Source organism: Sciurus vulgaris (assembly GCF_902686455.1).
Source record: "Sciurus vulgaris genome assembly, chromosome: 3".
Classification (NCBI taxonomy): domain Eukaryota; kingdom Metazoa; phylum Chordata; class Mammalia; order Rodentia; family Sciuridae; genus Sciurus; species Sciurus vulgaris.
In genome coordinates this window covers 33,928,463-33,942,572 of record NC_136463.1, presented here as the reverse complement: position 1 = coordinate 33,942,572, position 14,110 = coordinate 33,928,463, and the positions used below count along the sequence as shown (strand labels likewise).

General features: G+C 51.4%; 1 protein-coding gene across 2 annotated transcripts in view; it reads left to right on the top strand.

The window, feature by feature from the left end:
* Positions 1–10,274, top strand: part of CUEDC1 (CUE domain containing 1) — a 78,899-nt gene extending 68,625 nt beyond the window's left edge. For both annotated transcript variants that reach the window (XM_079131447.1, XM_079131448.1), the window contains exons 4-11: positions 76–202; positions 845–1,031; positions 2,336–2,419; positions 4,288–4,359; positions 5,395–5,488; positions 6,344–6,402; positions 7,146–7,216; positions 8,520–10,274. In XM_079131447.1, coding sequence (XP_078987573.1) covers positions 76–202; positions 845–1,031; positions 2,336–2,419; positions 4,288–4,359; positions 5,395–5,488; positions 6,344–6,402; positions 7,146–7,213 — 691 coding nt within the window. In that variant the 3' untranslated portion in view covers positions 7,214–7,216; positions 8,520–10,274. The remainder of the gene's footprint in view (positions 1–75; positions 203–844; positions 1,032–2,335; positions 2,420–4,287; positions 4,360–5,394; positions 5,489–6,343; positions 6,403–7,145; positions 7,217–8,519) is intronic.
* Positions 10,275–14,110: the final 3,836 nt, after the last annotated feature.

Sequence of the window (14,110 nt, the reverse complement as noted above, 5' to 3'; positions counted from 1 at the left end):
ATCTGGTATGGTGGGCCAGGGGTCCTGTCATTGAGCTTGACTGCTCCCTCCTGGTTATCGCCTCCCATTCCCCAGGATCGATGTGCTGTGCTCTGGACCCCCTGCAAGCCAGAGGCGCTATCGGAACTGGAACCCACCATTGCTGGGCAACCTCCCTGATGACTTCCTCCGCATCTTGCCCCAGCAGCTGGACAGCATACAGGTAATGGGCTTTCCCCACCCTCCATGCCCCCTGCCTGTTCAGCATCTCTTTGCCCACACAATTTGTGCCAGCCAGTTTTGCTTCTTGGTTTTTAAGCCCAGGCTGAGCTATTTCTGTTGCCCTGGGTTTGTGGGGAAAGAATGCTGGACCAAAAGCTTCACTTCCTGTCTAGGCCAGGAGGTTTCCTGTTTAACCCAGGGAGGGAGACAGCCTGCAAGGCTTTCTGGCTGTAGCCATTGGCAGTCAATGGCAGAGGGCCAGAGTACCTCCCTTCCCTTTCTTGGGAAAGGGCCAGGAGCATCTTCTCCCCAGATGTTGGCATGTCCCAAAGTGCCCTGTGGTGTGCAGGTCTCACCCTGAAGCAGATGGTGCAGGAGAGGTTTGAGTTTGAGAGTTCCTGTGTGGGCTGTTGAGCAGATTTAGATCCTTTTCGGAACTACTCAGGTTGTGGATGAAGGAATGAGGTGGCCCAAGGTCAGAGGGAAAAATAGTTTTTAGACCCTTTCTGCTTCCTCAGCAGAGAGGGCTCTGACCTGTTCCTGTGACTTTAACTGACCATTAGGTGTGAGAAGGGGTGAGGCTGGAGGATCCTGGGAAAGGACATATGTGAGTGGGCACTCAGCATATTCACCCCCTCCTCAGGGTAACACCGGGGGCTCCAAGCCTGTGAGTGGAGAGGGGGGCCCTCCCCCTGTGGCCGGGCCTGGGACCCAGGACAGCCGCTGGAAACAGTACCTGGAAGACGAGAGGATTGCGCTCTTCCTACAGAATGAGGAGTTCATGAAGGAGCTGCAGCGCAACCGGGACTTCCTCCTTGCTCTGGAGAGAGGTGGGCACTGCCCAGGCACTGCAGACTTTAGCCTTGGGGCTCAGGGAGGGCTGTGATGGAGGCCAAGGTGCTAGGTGCTTTCTGTGCTGCTGGGGCATGACCTTCATCATGTTATCCAGAATTCTGCCAACAGGGACCTGGGGAACCTTGGGACTGAGGGGAAAGGGGTGTGCCCACTTAGGCCTTCCCCACCCCCTCTACCTCTGCTCTGCGCAGCCCTTTGCCTTGGCATGGGCAGCAGGGATGAGAGTACCTTGGTGCCTTCCCTCACCGATCCCTGGACATAGGGCAGGCATGAAGTGTCTGGAGTCCCAGGAACTGAGTGACTAGCTCTGTGGGTGCCAGAGAAGACTTTCTGAGTGAAGGACATGAATTAGGACATTAGGGTATTTGGGTAGGCTTTAGGTGGGGTGCCCTGCTCCCTAGCCTGGCTGCCTCATCCCTTCAGGATAGCGTGGTGTTTAAGGTGACATATAGAGGGCTGTGGAAGTAGTCTAGTGAGGGTCATAGTGTAAGATTCTGCGTGTGTATGACTGACCCATGTCAGTGAAGGAGGAGCAAGTTGTGCAGTGAGAACACTGGTCCTGAGGGCTGGCCTGCCTCCTCAGCCAAGGTGTTGGAGGTCTCAGGCCCTTTTCTTTTAAATTAGGGGCATTGGACTCTACCATTTCAAGGACCTTTGAATTCTGATATTCTAACATTCCAGATGGTTGTCTGACAGTTGTTGTTATCACTGGTTGGTCCTTCCTTCCTTCCTTCCTTCCTTCCTTCCTTCCTTCCTTCCTTCCTTCCTTCCTTCCTTCCTTCCTTCCTTCCTTCCTTCCTTCCTTCCTTCCTTCCTTCCTTCCTTCCTTCCTTCCTTCCTTCCTTCCTTCCTTCCTTCCTTCCTTCCTTCCTTCCTTCCTTCCTTCCTTCCTTCCTTCCTTCCTTCCTTCCTTCCTTCCTTCCTTCCTTCCTTCCTTCCTTCCTTCCTTCCTTCCTTCCTTTTTGTGGTACTGAACCCAGGGGTGTTCTACCACTGAGCTACACCCTCTGTCCTTTTATTTTGAGACAGGGTCTCACTAAGTTCCTGGCAACTTGCAATCCTCCTGCTTCAGCCTCCCAGGTAGCTGGCATGACAGGCATGCCACCACACCTGGCTTATCACTGGTTCTTTAAGAGCTGGAACATGTTGTGTGCTTGCATATTTTGTGTTCTCGTGTGCACTTGTGTGTGATTTGGGGGATTCAGCCTCCAACCACCTCCAGCATGCCTTGGGGAGCCCAGGAGTTAACTCCCCTAACAGGAGCATGGTCTTTTTCCAGATCGATTGAAATATGAGTCCCAGAAATCCAAATCCAGCAGTGTGGCTGTGGGAAACGACTTTGGCTTTCCTTCTTCAGTCCCAGGTAACCTTGGCTTCCTGAGGGAGAAACCTGGAGGGTGTATGTGGGGGAGGGGGGCTCACACCACAACTTTCCCTTGGATATTTGGAGCTTGGGGGTAGGAGGGGGAAAGAGACCCAGGGTAGGAGCCTGAGGCCCCTCAGCAGGCTAGAGGGGATGACTCTGGCTCTACCACCACATGGGCCATGCAGTAAGATGTCCCCTTCACTGAGCAGCAAGGGGTCTTTACTAACCCAGGGGCTGTGGGATTGACATGGGTTGTCTGAACTCCCACCAATTCCTGGAGCATGTCTACCAGAAGACATGCTACCCCACATAATGTCCCTTGATAGCAAGTGGGTGTGGCAAAGCTTCAGACTCATAGACTTGGTATCTGCCCTGGAGGAGCTTATGGTCTTGTAAGGAGATGTGTCCAAGAGATAGGTAGAGCAAACCAGCGAAGCTGGGGACATGCTCATTGATTATAGCAAATGCACAACGAGAAGGAGAGCAAGATTAACCTGGGAAGGGTTCATTCATTCATTAAGTATCTGGGGAATAACTGCCATGGGCCAGGCTCTGCCTTTGGTGTAGAAGGAAGAAAAATTTGGAGCTTAGAGTTTAAGGCGGTAAGAAGTAGGAATTGCCTCAAAGAGGGTGAGGCCTACTGCTCAGGAGGCCTAATGCTGAGGGGGACCAGGGTGTGGACAGCAGTGCTATTGGGATCCACAGACATGAGGGTTGTGCTGGAGACAGGAACGTGGGCTAAGGCCCAGCCAGAGGCCGTGCCTTCACACCCAGCAGCTAGATGCTGTGCCTGTAGACACAGTTGCACCTACTCAGTCACTACCCCTGTCCCACACACATCCACAAACTGCCTGCCTCACAGAAAGGCTCAGAAGCTTTTGCCTGAACAGACCTTTCATCGCATGGTAGAGTGGGGCGTGCAGGAATGGGTGGGGGTGGGGAGCTCAGCTGATCCCAGCTTGGAGAGAGAAAATCCCACGGAACTGATTCATAAGCAACAGTCTAGGAGCTTAGGCCCCACCAGATGCGCATCTGGGAGTTTTCACGGAGCCTCTTGTCCTTGATCCCGAATTAACCAGAGACACCAGAGCTGCTGAGATGGATCAGAATGACTCAAAGGGGACTTAGCAGGCAAGGTGACTGGGGATTATCCAGGTTGCAGGATGGACAACAGTGGCTTTAGAAGGGCAGTGGGAGACCCAAGTGGTGCCCAGGTGAGTGGGCAGCTCGGGGTGGCAGCTGAGTTCTGACCTTGGCCCAGCCCTATACATGTTCTTGCTTAGTGTTGCGGAGGGAGTGATGGACAGACTGGGACAGACTGATCCTGGAAGGACAAAGGGGCTCTCCCAGGCACTCTGGGCTGTGCTGTTCCTCCTTTGACTCATGCCCATGCCAGGATTCAGGCAGCCCCCCATTTAGCTGGTGAATGGGTGCACGGGAAGCCCAGTTTGCAGTGCCTCTGACTCCCATGGTGTAAACACCCCACCAGAGCTCATTTCAAACTTCCAACATGACTTCACAGAATATGGAATTTGTCACGGAAGTGGATAGTCAGGACCCCATTTCATCTGGCTCTCCACACATACAGCAGATGTCTATAAGAGCACCCCCATTTTCACAGGGGAGAAAAACACAGCTTACAAGGAAAAAGGAGAACCCAGAAAATTCTCCTTGCTTTAAACTCCCTCCCGGTTAAGGAAGAAGTCTGCATCCTTGCTAAAATGGAAGGATGGGGCTAAAACAGCCTCCATGGGGGACAGCCCTGACCTATCTCCCCAGGGCCTTGGTAGCTGCTTGCTCTCCTTCTCCAGCAGGACCTGAGAGAGCCAAGGGGGCCAATCCCTTAGCATGTCTCCTCCTTCCAGGAGCCAGTGATGCCAACCCCACCGTGTCTGAAGATGCCTTATTCAGGGACAAGTTGAAGCACATGGGAAAATGTGAGTCTTGCCCACGCCCCTCCCCGCCCCAGCTCTTTGGAGGCAGACCCTGTGGCCTAATGGGAGGGAAGGAACCCCCACCAGAATTTTGAGTGCTGCTAACTCTTGGTGAACTGAAGTGACATTTTAATCACAGGCTGGCTCTCTCAGGCTTCCTACCTCACTTCCCTCTACAGCTGAATCTAGAGACAAATTAAGTTTAAATCCTCTTGAGCCAGCTGTCTGCAGAAAAATAATGTGCTGCACATCCCCTCACCCAGCGTCAGTGTTCACATTCTCTGCACCTTGCCGCCACTTGGCTGGGTCTGACTTGGGGGAAGCCCTTCCTAAGCCCACTTTCTGTGGCAGTGGGAGGCCTTTAGATTTGGGACCTTGTTCCACAAAGTCCTGCCAGTCTTGAATGCCCCCTTCCCGTCTGCCTTACCTCCCTATCACACAGACCCACATCCAGTGTAAATCAAGATTCTTTCAGGCTGTATTTCAAGGAAAATCTCGGATTAGTCATGGAAATTCCAGTACTGACTCTGGAGATGGCTAGGGGAGAGGTGGGAAGGCAGGGGCCGAGGTCGGGAAAGAAAGCCAAGATGCGGGGGGAAGGGAAAAAATAACAGAATGAATCAAACAACATTACTGTATGTAAATTTATGATTACACAAATGGTATGCCTTTACGCCATGTACAAACAGAGAAACAACATGTATCCCATTTGTTTACATTAAAAAAAAAAAAAAAAAAAAGAAAGCCAAGATGCGTGGCTGTCTGTCACAGTCAGGGAAGGAATACCCGGATCTTGTGCTGCTGGCTGGCCTGGGCCTGGCTCTTGGTGGCTTGTGCTGCCCCTGCAGGCAGACCTGGGATGGCAGCCTTGCTCCTGAGGTGGCATTCTGGTCTGGGATTCCTGTCACCTCCCTCTCTCCAGCTCCCACCCCGGGAGTCCTGGTGCAGTCCTGGCCTCGCCTCGCCCAGGCCTGTGGGGAGACCATATGGTGCTCTGGCTGCCAAGAGAATAAACAGCTCACGGTCTCTCTGCCCCAGCCACCCGGAGGAAGCTGTTTGAACTGGCCCGGGCCTTCTCGGAGAAGACCAAAATGAGGAAGTCAAAGAGGAAGCACTTGCCGAAGCATCCATCGTATCCTTCCAGTCTGGCTCTGGGTGGGGTGGTGGATGCCAAGGGCCCTGATTAAGACCCCAGCTGGACTCCCCCAGGCTGTGCCCTCCCCAAGATTAGGCCCCGGCTTTGCAGCCTCCCTTCTGTTCTGTGAGCTAGGCTGCCAGCTGGCTGCCCACCACTCAGAGCACCAGGGGCCAGACATGGAGAGTGGGGCAGTGGCTTTGGTCTTCCTTCTGTGGAAATTTCTCCTTGGCAGAAAAATTGAAATCACTGAATTCATTTGAAATTAGCAAACCTTTTCCTAATTTCTCTAGTTGAACTGGTCCATGGTTTTCCTGCCTCCTCATCTCAGTTTCCTTCTCACTTCTGGTTCCTTGAGTAGAAATTAAGTAATTCTAAGCCAGACACGATGGTGCATGCCTATAATCCCAATGATTTGGGAAGTTGAGTCAGGAAAGAAAAGAAGTTCAAGCCCAGCCTGGGCAACTTAGCATAGACCTTGTCTAAAAGGACTGGGGATGTAACACAGTGGTAAAGTGTCCCTGGGTTCAATCCCTTGTACCAGGAAAAAAAAAGTTTTTCCACATTTTTACCCAAACTCCCATCCTTTCTTGTTAAACAGGGCCCAGGATATTTAAAGCTAAACAACCAAAGGGGAGCAGGGAGAAGGTTGCTTTCCTGTCTCCAGCAATGGGAGCAAAGCGAGAGGGTTGGGACCCCAAGAAAGGAACTAGCAGTATTGGGGTGTTGTGGGGTAGGAGATGTAGGTAGAAGCCTCTGGAATTCGGGGGTGGGTTGGGTGGGAGTGAGTACTGGGTGGGCTGTGCCAGTACTTGACCATCTTTGGGACTGTGTTCCTGAACAGCTGGACAGGCTGGTGGCTGCTGCATCAACAGCCAATCTTCTGGAGGATGTGGAGGGTCACGCTTGTGGTGAGGCAGGGAGATCCTGTGATGGGTGATCCTGAAAGAGGAGGTCCTGGGTGTTTCCTGTCAGGGAGGGGGCACCCAACCAGGGGGACAGACACATCAAGGGTTGGTGGGCAGGTAACCCACAGAAGTGTGGTGCACAGTGCCTCCCCTCATACAGTCCCTGAAAGCAAGCCAACCCACCTCTATCTCAATTTCTACCTATGTCACAAAGCCCCAGGCACTGGAACATTCTGGGCAGTATTCGCTGGGGTATAAGGGAACAGAAAGGGCTGCCCACATGACGAGCCAAACACTAGGTAGCTTTAGTCAGAGGGCCCAGAGACATTTCAACTTTTGCTGAGTCCCTTCCAAATGCCACAGGGGCCAGAAGACCCTACCAGGCCACATATAGCTCAACCCTGATCCTCATGCCATTGGACCCTTCTACGGTCAGGAAAACTCCAGAAAGAAGGACTAGAGAACCTTGGAGGTTATCTGGATAGTCCAACTTCCCCATCTCATTTTATATATAAGGAAACTGAGGTCCAAAGAAGAGGGAAGAACTTGTCCAAAGTCTGAGCTCAGTGATGAGTCAGGCCAACACCCAGGTGTCCTGTGCCTCTTTCATCAGACCCAACCACTGCCCATCTGGGAATCAGCATGTGCCTCATCAGATGAAGGGGGCACTCTCTTGTGCATCCTGGGGACATGCCTGAGTGAGGACTGCAGGGTGGAGGATGAGGCAGTTCCCCTCTGCTTTTCAGATGAAGACTTCCGGGGAAAGCGGCAGGAGGTGCCCAAGGTGGAAGAAGCCCTAAGAGAAGGACAGTAAGAGGTAAGTCCTGGGACACAGCTGCCTGGGACTGTCCAAGGGCAGAACCCACCTGACTCCACTCCCCATGTCTTCCCAGGGGTCCAGAGGTGCTGGGCTCAAGCCGCTGGATACTGCAGAGCCTGGATCTCTTTCCTTGTTGTGGCAGGAAACGTGGGCTTCTGCATGCAAACCAGTCTTTTGCATTTCTTTTATTTAGCTGTTTATTCATTTGAAAAAGATAAACACACCTGCCTTTGACAGATGCTAGAATAAGGAAAGCAAAATCAGCTTTTGACCTTGAGTAGTTTCTAGCCCAGTTGAAAAGACAGTCCAGGATACACATTGCACACTGAGAGGACAGTTGAAGAAAATCGAGGTGGCCCTGCACACACAGATCTGTGTCCAATCCCCTACTTGAGTTGGGTGGTCTGGGATCTGTGCTGGCTGCAGCCCCTGGTCGCAGACTGATTTTCCTTTCTGCCTCCCTGTGCACCCCTCTGGGAATGAACAGGGAATGCAGACCCCTCTTGCAGGACTTAAGTGCACCTGCCCTTCTTCCAGCCCCTCCCCTGCATCCATTTGCTGCCACCCCCTACACCCTTTCCCCATCTTGTCCTGCATTCTTCTGGTGTGCCCATCCACACACGATGACCACAGTCCTTCCTGAAACCCTCCCTTGGCTTTGGAAACCCCGAGGAGCCCTGGCACTCTTTCCTCCCTCCCAAGCTTCTGTTGCTCCTCCCACTACCTAAATACCTATCTGTTGCTCTGCCCTGGACCCTCTTCAGCCTTCTCTCTCCCCACTCTCCGGCAGAACCACCGCCCTCTTTTACAGCATCAGCAATACTTGTGTGCAGTTGGCTTCAAAATCAGGATCTCTTGCACGGTTTTACTCCTCCAGATCTGCTCTGCATCCCCAGCTGCACCCATGGTTGTCTCTCCAGCCCTGGATGTCAACTCTCTGAAAGCGCGAGTCTCCTCCTGACTTCCTCACTCCATTTCTCTTCCCTGTCTTCCCGTCACTTCCCTGCTAGACTCATCACCTCCTTAGCAGCCCTCATCTGTCTGCTGCCCCACCTCTTTTCATCCTACAACCAAAAAACCCTTTAGTCCCACTTCTCCCTTGCTCTTTGAGTGGGTCTTCTAAGCAGAGTCTGTGACCTCCTCAGTTTGATGTCTGGGGCTCACCCAGAGGCCCTGGAGAAAGGAAGGAGCTGCTGTGTTTGGTTGTTTCTGCCCCCAACTCACTCTCCAGGAACCAGAGACCAAGAAAGATGAGGGGGCTTCCTTGAAAGAGACTTTACCCATCCTTTTTCCCTGCCAGATGCCAGCAGCTCCTCCTCGCCAGAGATGCTCTGACCCAGTGGGGGCAGCAAGAACAACACCGGCACCCAGCTGAAGGGCCCAGCTGCAGCCGGACAGATGGTGCTTGCATACCGAGGCCCAGTGGTTCTCCGGCCACAGTCCAGCCCAGCCACTGCCACTTTTCATGGGACTTAGAACTTCGGAGTTGCCATCTTGTTATTGGAGGAGGGACCCTCAAGCCAGCAGCTGGTCACAGCCCCTTTCGTGGCCGGGCTTTTCTATGGGCAATGGGAAATGCAGGAACCAACCCTTCCTTTAAAAAAAAAAAAAAAAAAAAAAATCCCAGCAAGTGGCCTAGGTTGGAGTTTGGGAAAGGGCAAGATAATCCTGGCCTGCAGGTAGAGCTCCTGCCTCTCTCTCTTCCCCATCTCTCCTGCCAGGCCACACACCGCCTGGTTTACCCCCATCCCCTATTCCCTTTGGGCACCTCCTGCTCTTTCTTCCCAAGGTCTCCTGCATCCCATCCTTTTCTGGGGTTGCTGACCCCTCTGCACAGCCCTTGCACAAGAATTCAGTGTGGGAGAGCCCTGGGCACTCAATCGGGTACCCTCTGAGGAGTGCTAGGCCACCACCAGGAGCAATCTGCCACCTACCCAGGCCTGGCTCATCAGGCTGCTTCTGTTAGGGGCTGGCAGGGTTCCCCAGCAGCCTTGTCTTCACCCAGCAGGGATGGGGAGGGTGGTTCCCCCCGGAGCTGGAGGACTCTGGGTGGGCAGGGTCTTTAGTTTGGCAGAAGACAAAAGCCAGGTCAGGAGTCACACACTGAAGTAGTGGCTCCCAGGGGCCTTGCCTCCGCAGCTGGACTCTTAGGGTGGGCGGCAGTGGTGGGAGAGGGGTGGTCAGGAGTGAACCCCCTTAACAAAGTACAGGGCTGAAGAGCAAGGCAAAGAGGCTGTCAGCCTGGATGGGAGCTTGTAGGACAGAAGGGCTCGCGGGGTGCCCCTCGCCCAAGGCCAGAGGTGACCTGAGAAGGAAACTCCGATTCTACGAATGCTTAACCGGCACCAACCACTGCCAAGGGGAAGGAGGCCGTGTGTCTCTTCGGCCCCTCCCTGGACATGGGAACGCGCTGACCTTTCCAGAGAGCCGGGAAGCCTGGGCAGGCACGAAGCTCCCGGAGTGCGGGACCAGCCCCGCCTCATCTAGCTCCCCGGCGCGGGTTTGGGGGTTTGGGAATGAGATCCAATCTCATCGGGTTGGGCTCTGGTGGCATCCAGGGACTGAGAGACCGTGAATGCGTGGCCAGGGCGAGAGTGAGGGCTTGATTGCACCTCGTCCCTGTCTGCCCTCTACGCGACTTCTGGCGCTGAGCTTCCCTAGCTCCCGAGAGCGGCGAGAGCGAGAGCGGCGGCGAGCGCGCTGCTGAGCTTGACCAAGTTTGGAAGCGCTCACCGTGCTGGGGGCGCTGGCAAAGGGCCGCCCGCCCTCGGCTGATCCCCGGCCACGGGCCTCAGGAGGGAGGGAGAGCAGCCCTCCTCCAGTCAGTGAGATGCCATCAGTGAGATGCCCAGACGGGTCTGACCCTAAGCGGCAGAGGAAGGGGTCTGGGCTGTGACCCTGACCCCTCCCCACGCAAGGGCCAAGTGCACGCGGGGAAGCCCCCACCCCATGTCTGTGTGTGTTGCTTTGTTATTTTTTCCCCTCCTATGTGTGGGTTTTTTCTTGGAGCTGTTTCATAGGAATTCCTGTAATAAAGACTTGGTGTTCTCTTGGTGCTCTGATGTGGCCAGTGGCGTGGGCTGGACCCTCCCTCTTACTCCCTCGGGGACAGGGGTCGGCCTCTGGAGCATCTGTGGCCCACCTGCTTCGCGACACCCCATTAACCTCATTATCTAGGGCCGGAAGAGCTCCAGCGCTGTCCCCACTGCACTTAGGAGGTGACACCTGCCTCCCGCTTTATCCAGCGTTTTAGCCTTCCGGTTTGCCCCAGGGGAAGTAGACCGCTTGCTGATAGGAAAGCTAGTCTGTTGGGAAAGCTCCAGACGGTCACCTTCCTAAATAGATAGTTTATGGATTAACAGGCCAGGTGACTGGAGTGCAATCTCAGACTTCAAAAGGAATGCAGGTTCCTTCCAGTTCGTGTATCTCTAGCTTACCCCTTCTCCCCAGCCCAGTTGGAACACCTCCCACACAGGGACAGGAAAACTGGTTGCAGAGAGAGGAAGCTGATGCCATTTTCAGACAGAGCAGTTCTGAAGGTTAAAAATTCTTCCTTGCATTGAGCCAAAGGCTTCTTTAAAACTCCCAAGCACACATCTTGTTCCTGAGTTCTGGTCACCTGTTTCAGGACAAACAACTGTTCCTCCTGCACTCCTGTTCCTCCTGCACTCCTACAAAGAAGTTCCTTCATGAGCATCTGTCTGTACCCCCATCAGACCCACTACACAAGGTGGGCTTGTACAGTGGCATACCTGGGACAGCTGGTGATGCTGCCTGTGTTCTGTCCTAGGCAAACCAAGATTCTCTGCCAATCTGGTTTTGCATATTAATTTGCTGATCTCTGTGAATTAGTGTAATACCGGGAGCATATCCCAGAACACCTAGAAACTTGTTAGAAATGCCAATTCTCAGCCCTACTCCAGACCTATTGAGTCAGAAGCCCTGGGGGTTGGAGCTCAGCAATGATCCTTCTGGACACCAAAGTAGACTAGGAGGCAGTATTAGGTCAGTTCCCAGTACTGGCCACACATAATGCTTTTTTTAAAATTCCAATGCTCCCCGGGTGTGGTGGTGCAGGCCTGTAATCCCAGCAGCTTGGGAAACTGAGGCTGGAGGATTGAGAGTTCAAAGCCGGTCTCAGCAAAAGTGAGGTGCTGAGCAATTTAGTGAGACACTGTCTCAAACACAAAATAGGACTGGGGATGTTGCTCAGTGGTCCAGTGCCCCTGAGTTCAATCCCTGGTACCACCCCCACCCCACAAAATTTCCAATGCTCAGTACCCCAGAGCAGTTAAATCAACAACTTGGGTTTATTTTAAAATTATTATTATTAGTAGTAGTAGTAGTAGTAGTAGTAGTAGTACCAGGGATTGAACTCAGGGGCACTTGACCACTGAGCCACATCTCCAGCCCTATTTTGTATTTAGAGACAGGGGTCTCACTGGGTTGCTTAGTGGCTCACTTTTGCTGACACTGGCTTTGAACTCAAGATCCTCTTGCCTCAGCCTCCCAAGCTGCTGGGATTATAGGCAGGGCCATGGCACTGGCTTAAACATATTTTTTAAAATAAATTCCACCTGGGAAATTCAAGTTCGAGGACTAAAAGACCAGCCCTTCTGTCAGGTGTTTCATATTAGCCCAATTGACCTTGCCCCAAACAGCTACAAATGATGAAATAACAATTCAGATACCTTAAGTAACTCCTTCAAGATCACAGAGCTAGAGCTGCATTAGGCCAGAAAAGGAGACCCAGGGCTTGCCTGATTGATCCCAAGGCTGATGGTGTATGTGTGAGAGTTTTGTGGTATTAGGGATTGAACCTAGTAATGCTTTACCGCCGAGTTATTCCCCCTGCCCTTTTAATTTTTTAAAATTAATTAATTAATTAATTGTTTTTGCCAGAGCATGTGTGGCACCTTCTATTCCCCTGTTGCTCAAAGTGTAGCAATAGCATTTTCTGGGAGTGTGTTAGAAATGCTTATTATCACTGGTTACTGTGGTGTGTGTCTGCAATCCCAATTACTCAGAAGGTTGAGGCAGAAGGATCACAAGTTCAAGGCCAGCCTCAGCTAACTTAGGGAGACCTTGTTTCAAAATGGGGTCGGGGGTAAAAAAAGGAAGAAAAAAGACCTGAGTGCATAGTTCCAGTGGTAGAGCACTCCTGGCTTCAATCCCTAGTACCTCACAAAAAAAAAAAAAAAAAAAAAAAAATGCTTATATCAGGCCCACTCCACATCTGCTGAACCTGCAACTTGGTGTAGTGTAACAAGCCTTCCTGATGATTCTGATACATGCTCAAATCTGAGTACTATAGTTCCACAACTTGGCTACTCAAATTTGGTTTGTGGTCCAGCAGTAGTATTATTACCTGGAAGCTCATTAGAGAGACACAGAATCTCTGACTCTGTCCCAGACCTATTGAACCAGAATATGCATTTGAACAACTCTTCAGATGACTCGTATGCATTATTTTACCTAATCTCCACACACAATTATATGAAATCAGTATTACCTTTCACACATATGTCAGGCAACTAAGGCTCAGAGATGTTCAAGTCCTGTTCAAGCTCAATATTTATCCTCAGTAAGTGCTAGTACCTGGATTTGAACCCAGCAGCTGAATTCCTGTATTGATGCTTAAATACTAAGTTATATGTTGAGGGTAGGTGGGGAGCAGGTGATAAGACCCAGGAGCCCTGCATGGATTCATTTTGTGGAGCAGAAAAAGGATCTGCCTGCTTAAAAACAGCTCCACAGTGATCTGTGATCCAGCAGTGTGCCTGGAACTCCCCCATTAGCATTCTTTATCTGGTTTGAAAAACAATCTCTTAGCATTTCCATTAAATGGCAAATAAGCTATTGAGAGAGAAGCACATGAACTCCTTATGCCCATTATCACAGCATAGATTAATTTGTTGGATTAGCCGGCTGGGCTAGCTGGGGGACGTTGGAAATTTCTGGAGACAGTGGGGATTGAAAGTGACTGTGTAAATCTCCTGCCACCTGGTGTTCACTTTGCAGAAGTGGCAGTCACTGGCCAATGAAAGAAAATCATTTTTCCAGAAGGAAGATGTGAACACCTGTTTGCCTTAGGCCAAACAGACAGAAGGGAATTTGTTCACATGGTCATGTTTTGTGAAATTTGCAAAACAAAGATTTGTCTAAATTTAAGTAAGACTATATAAGACACAAAACAGTGTCTACCCTGGCAGGATGTCTCAGGCCTGGAGTCAGGTATAATTTCTTGAGAGTAACGAGTCACTATTCTTTTTCAAAACTCCTTTCTATTTACCTTGTTTTCTTTAATGGTTCTGGGGACCAAACTCAGATCCTCAGGCATACCAGGCAAGTGCTGTACCATTGAGCTACACCCCAACCCTAAGAGTCACTATCATGGCAAGAGAATTATTCCAGGGAATCTGGAGTGAGCAGTTGTGAAGCTCATTATATAAACTCTGCATAAGTGACCTACGTAGTGTGGTCCAGATGCACAATTTTCAATGCTAAAATGGAAAAAAGTTCAATAAAACTTTCATTGCAAACGTGGGTAAGTTGGTTACCCCTCCTGCAGACTACCAGCACTAGTGTCAACCTGGATGCTTGTTAGAAATGCAGAGTTGCAGGCCTCATGCCAGTCTGCTGAGTCAGGCTCTGTGTTTCTCAATATCTCCAGGGGGCTCACATGCACCCTAAAGATCTAACTTCTGCAGGAAGAGAAGAGTCCACAGCAACTCTAAAATATCTGTGTTAGGGTTGGGGTTGTGGCTCGGTGGTGGAGTGCTTTCCTAGCACACATGAGGTACTGGGTTTGATCCTCCGCACCACATAAAAATAAATGAATAAAATAAACGTATCATGTTCATCTACAGCTAAAAAATATTTTTAAAAAGA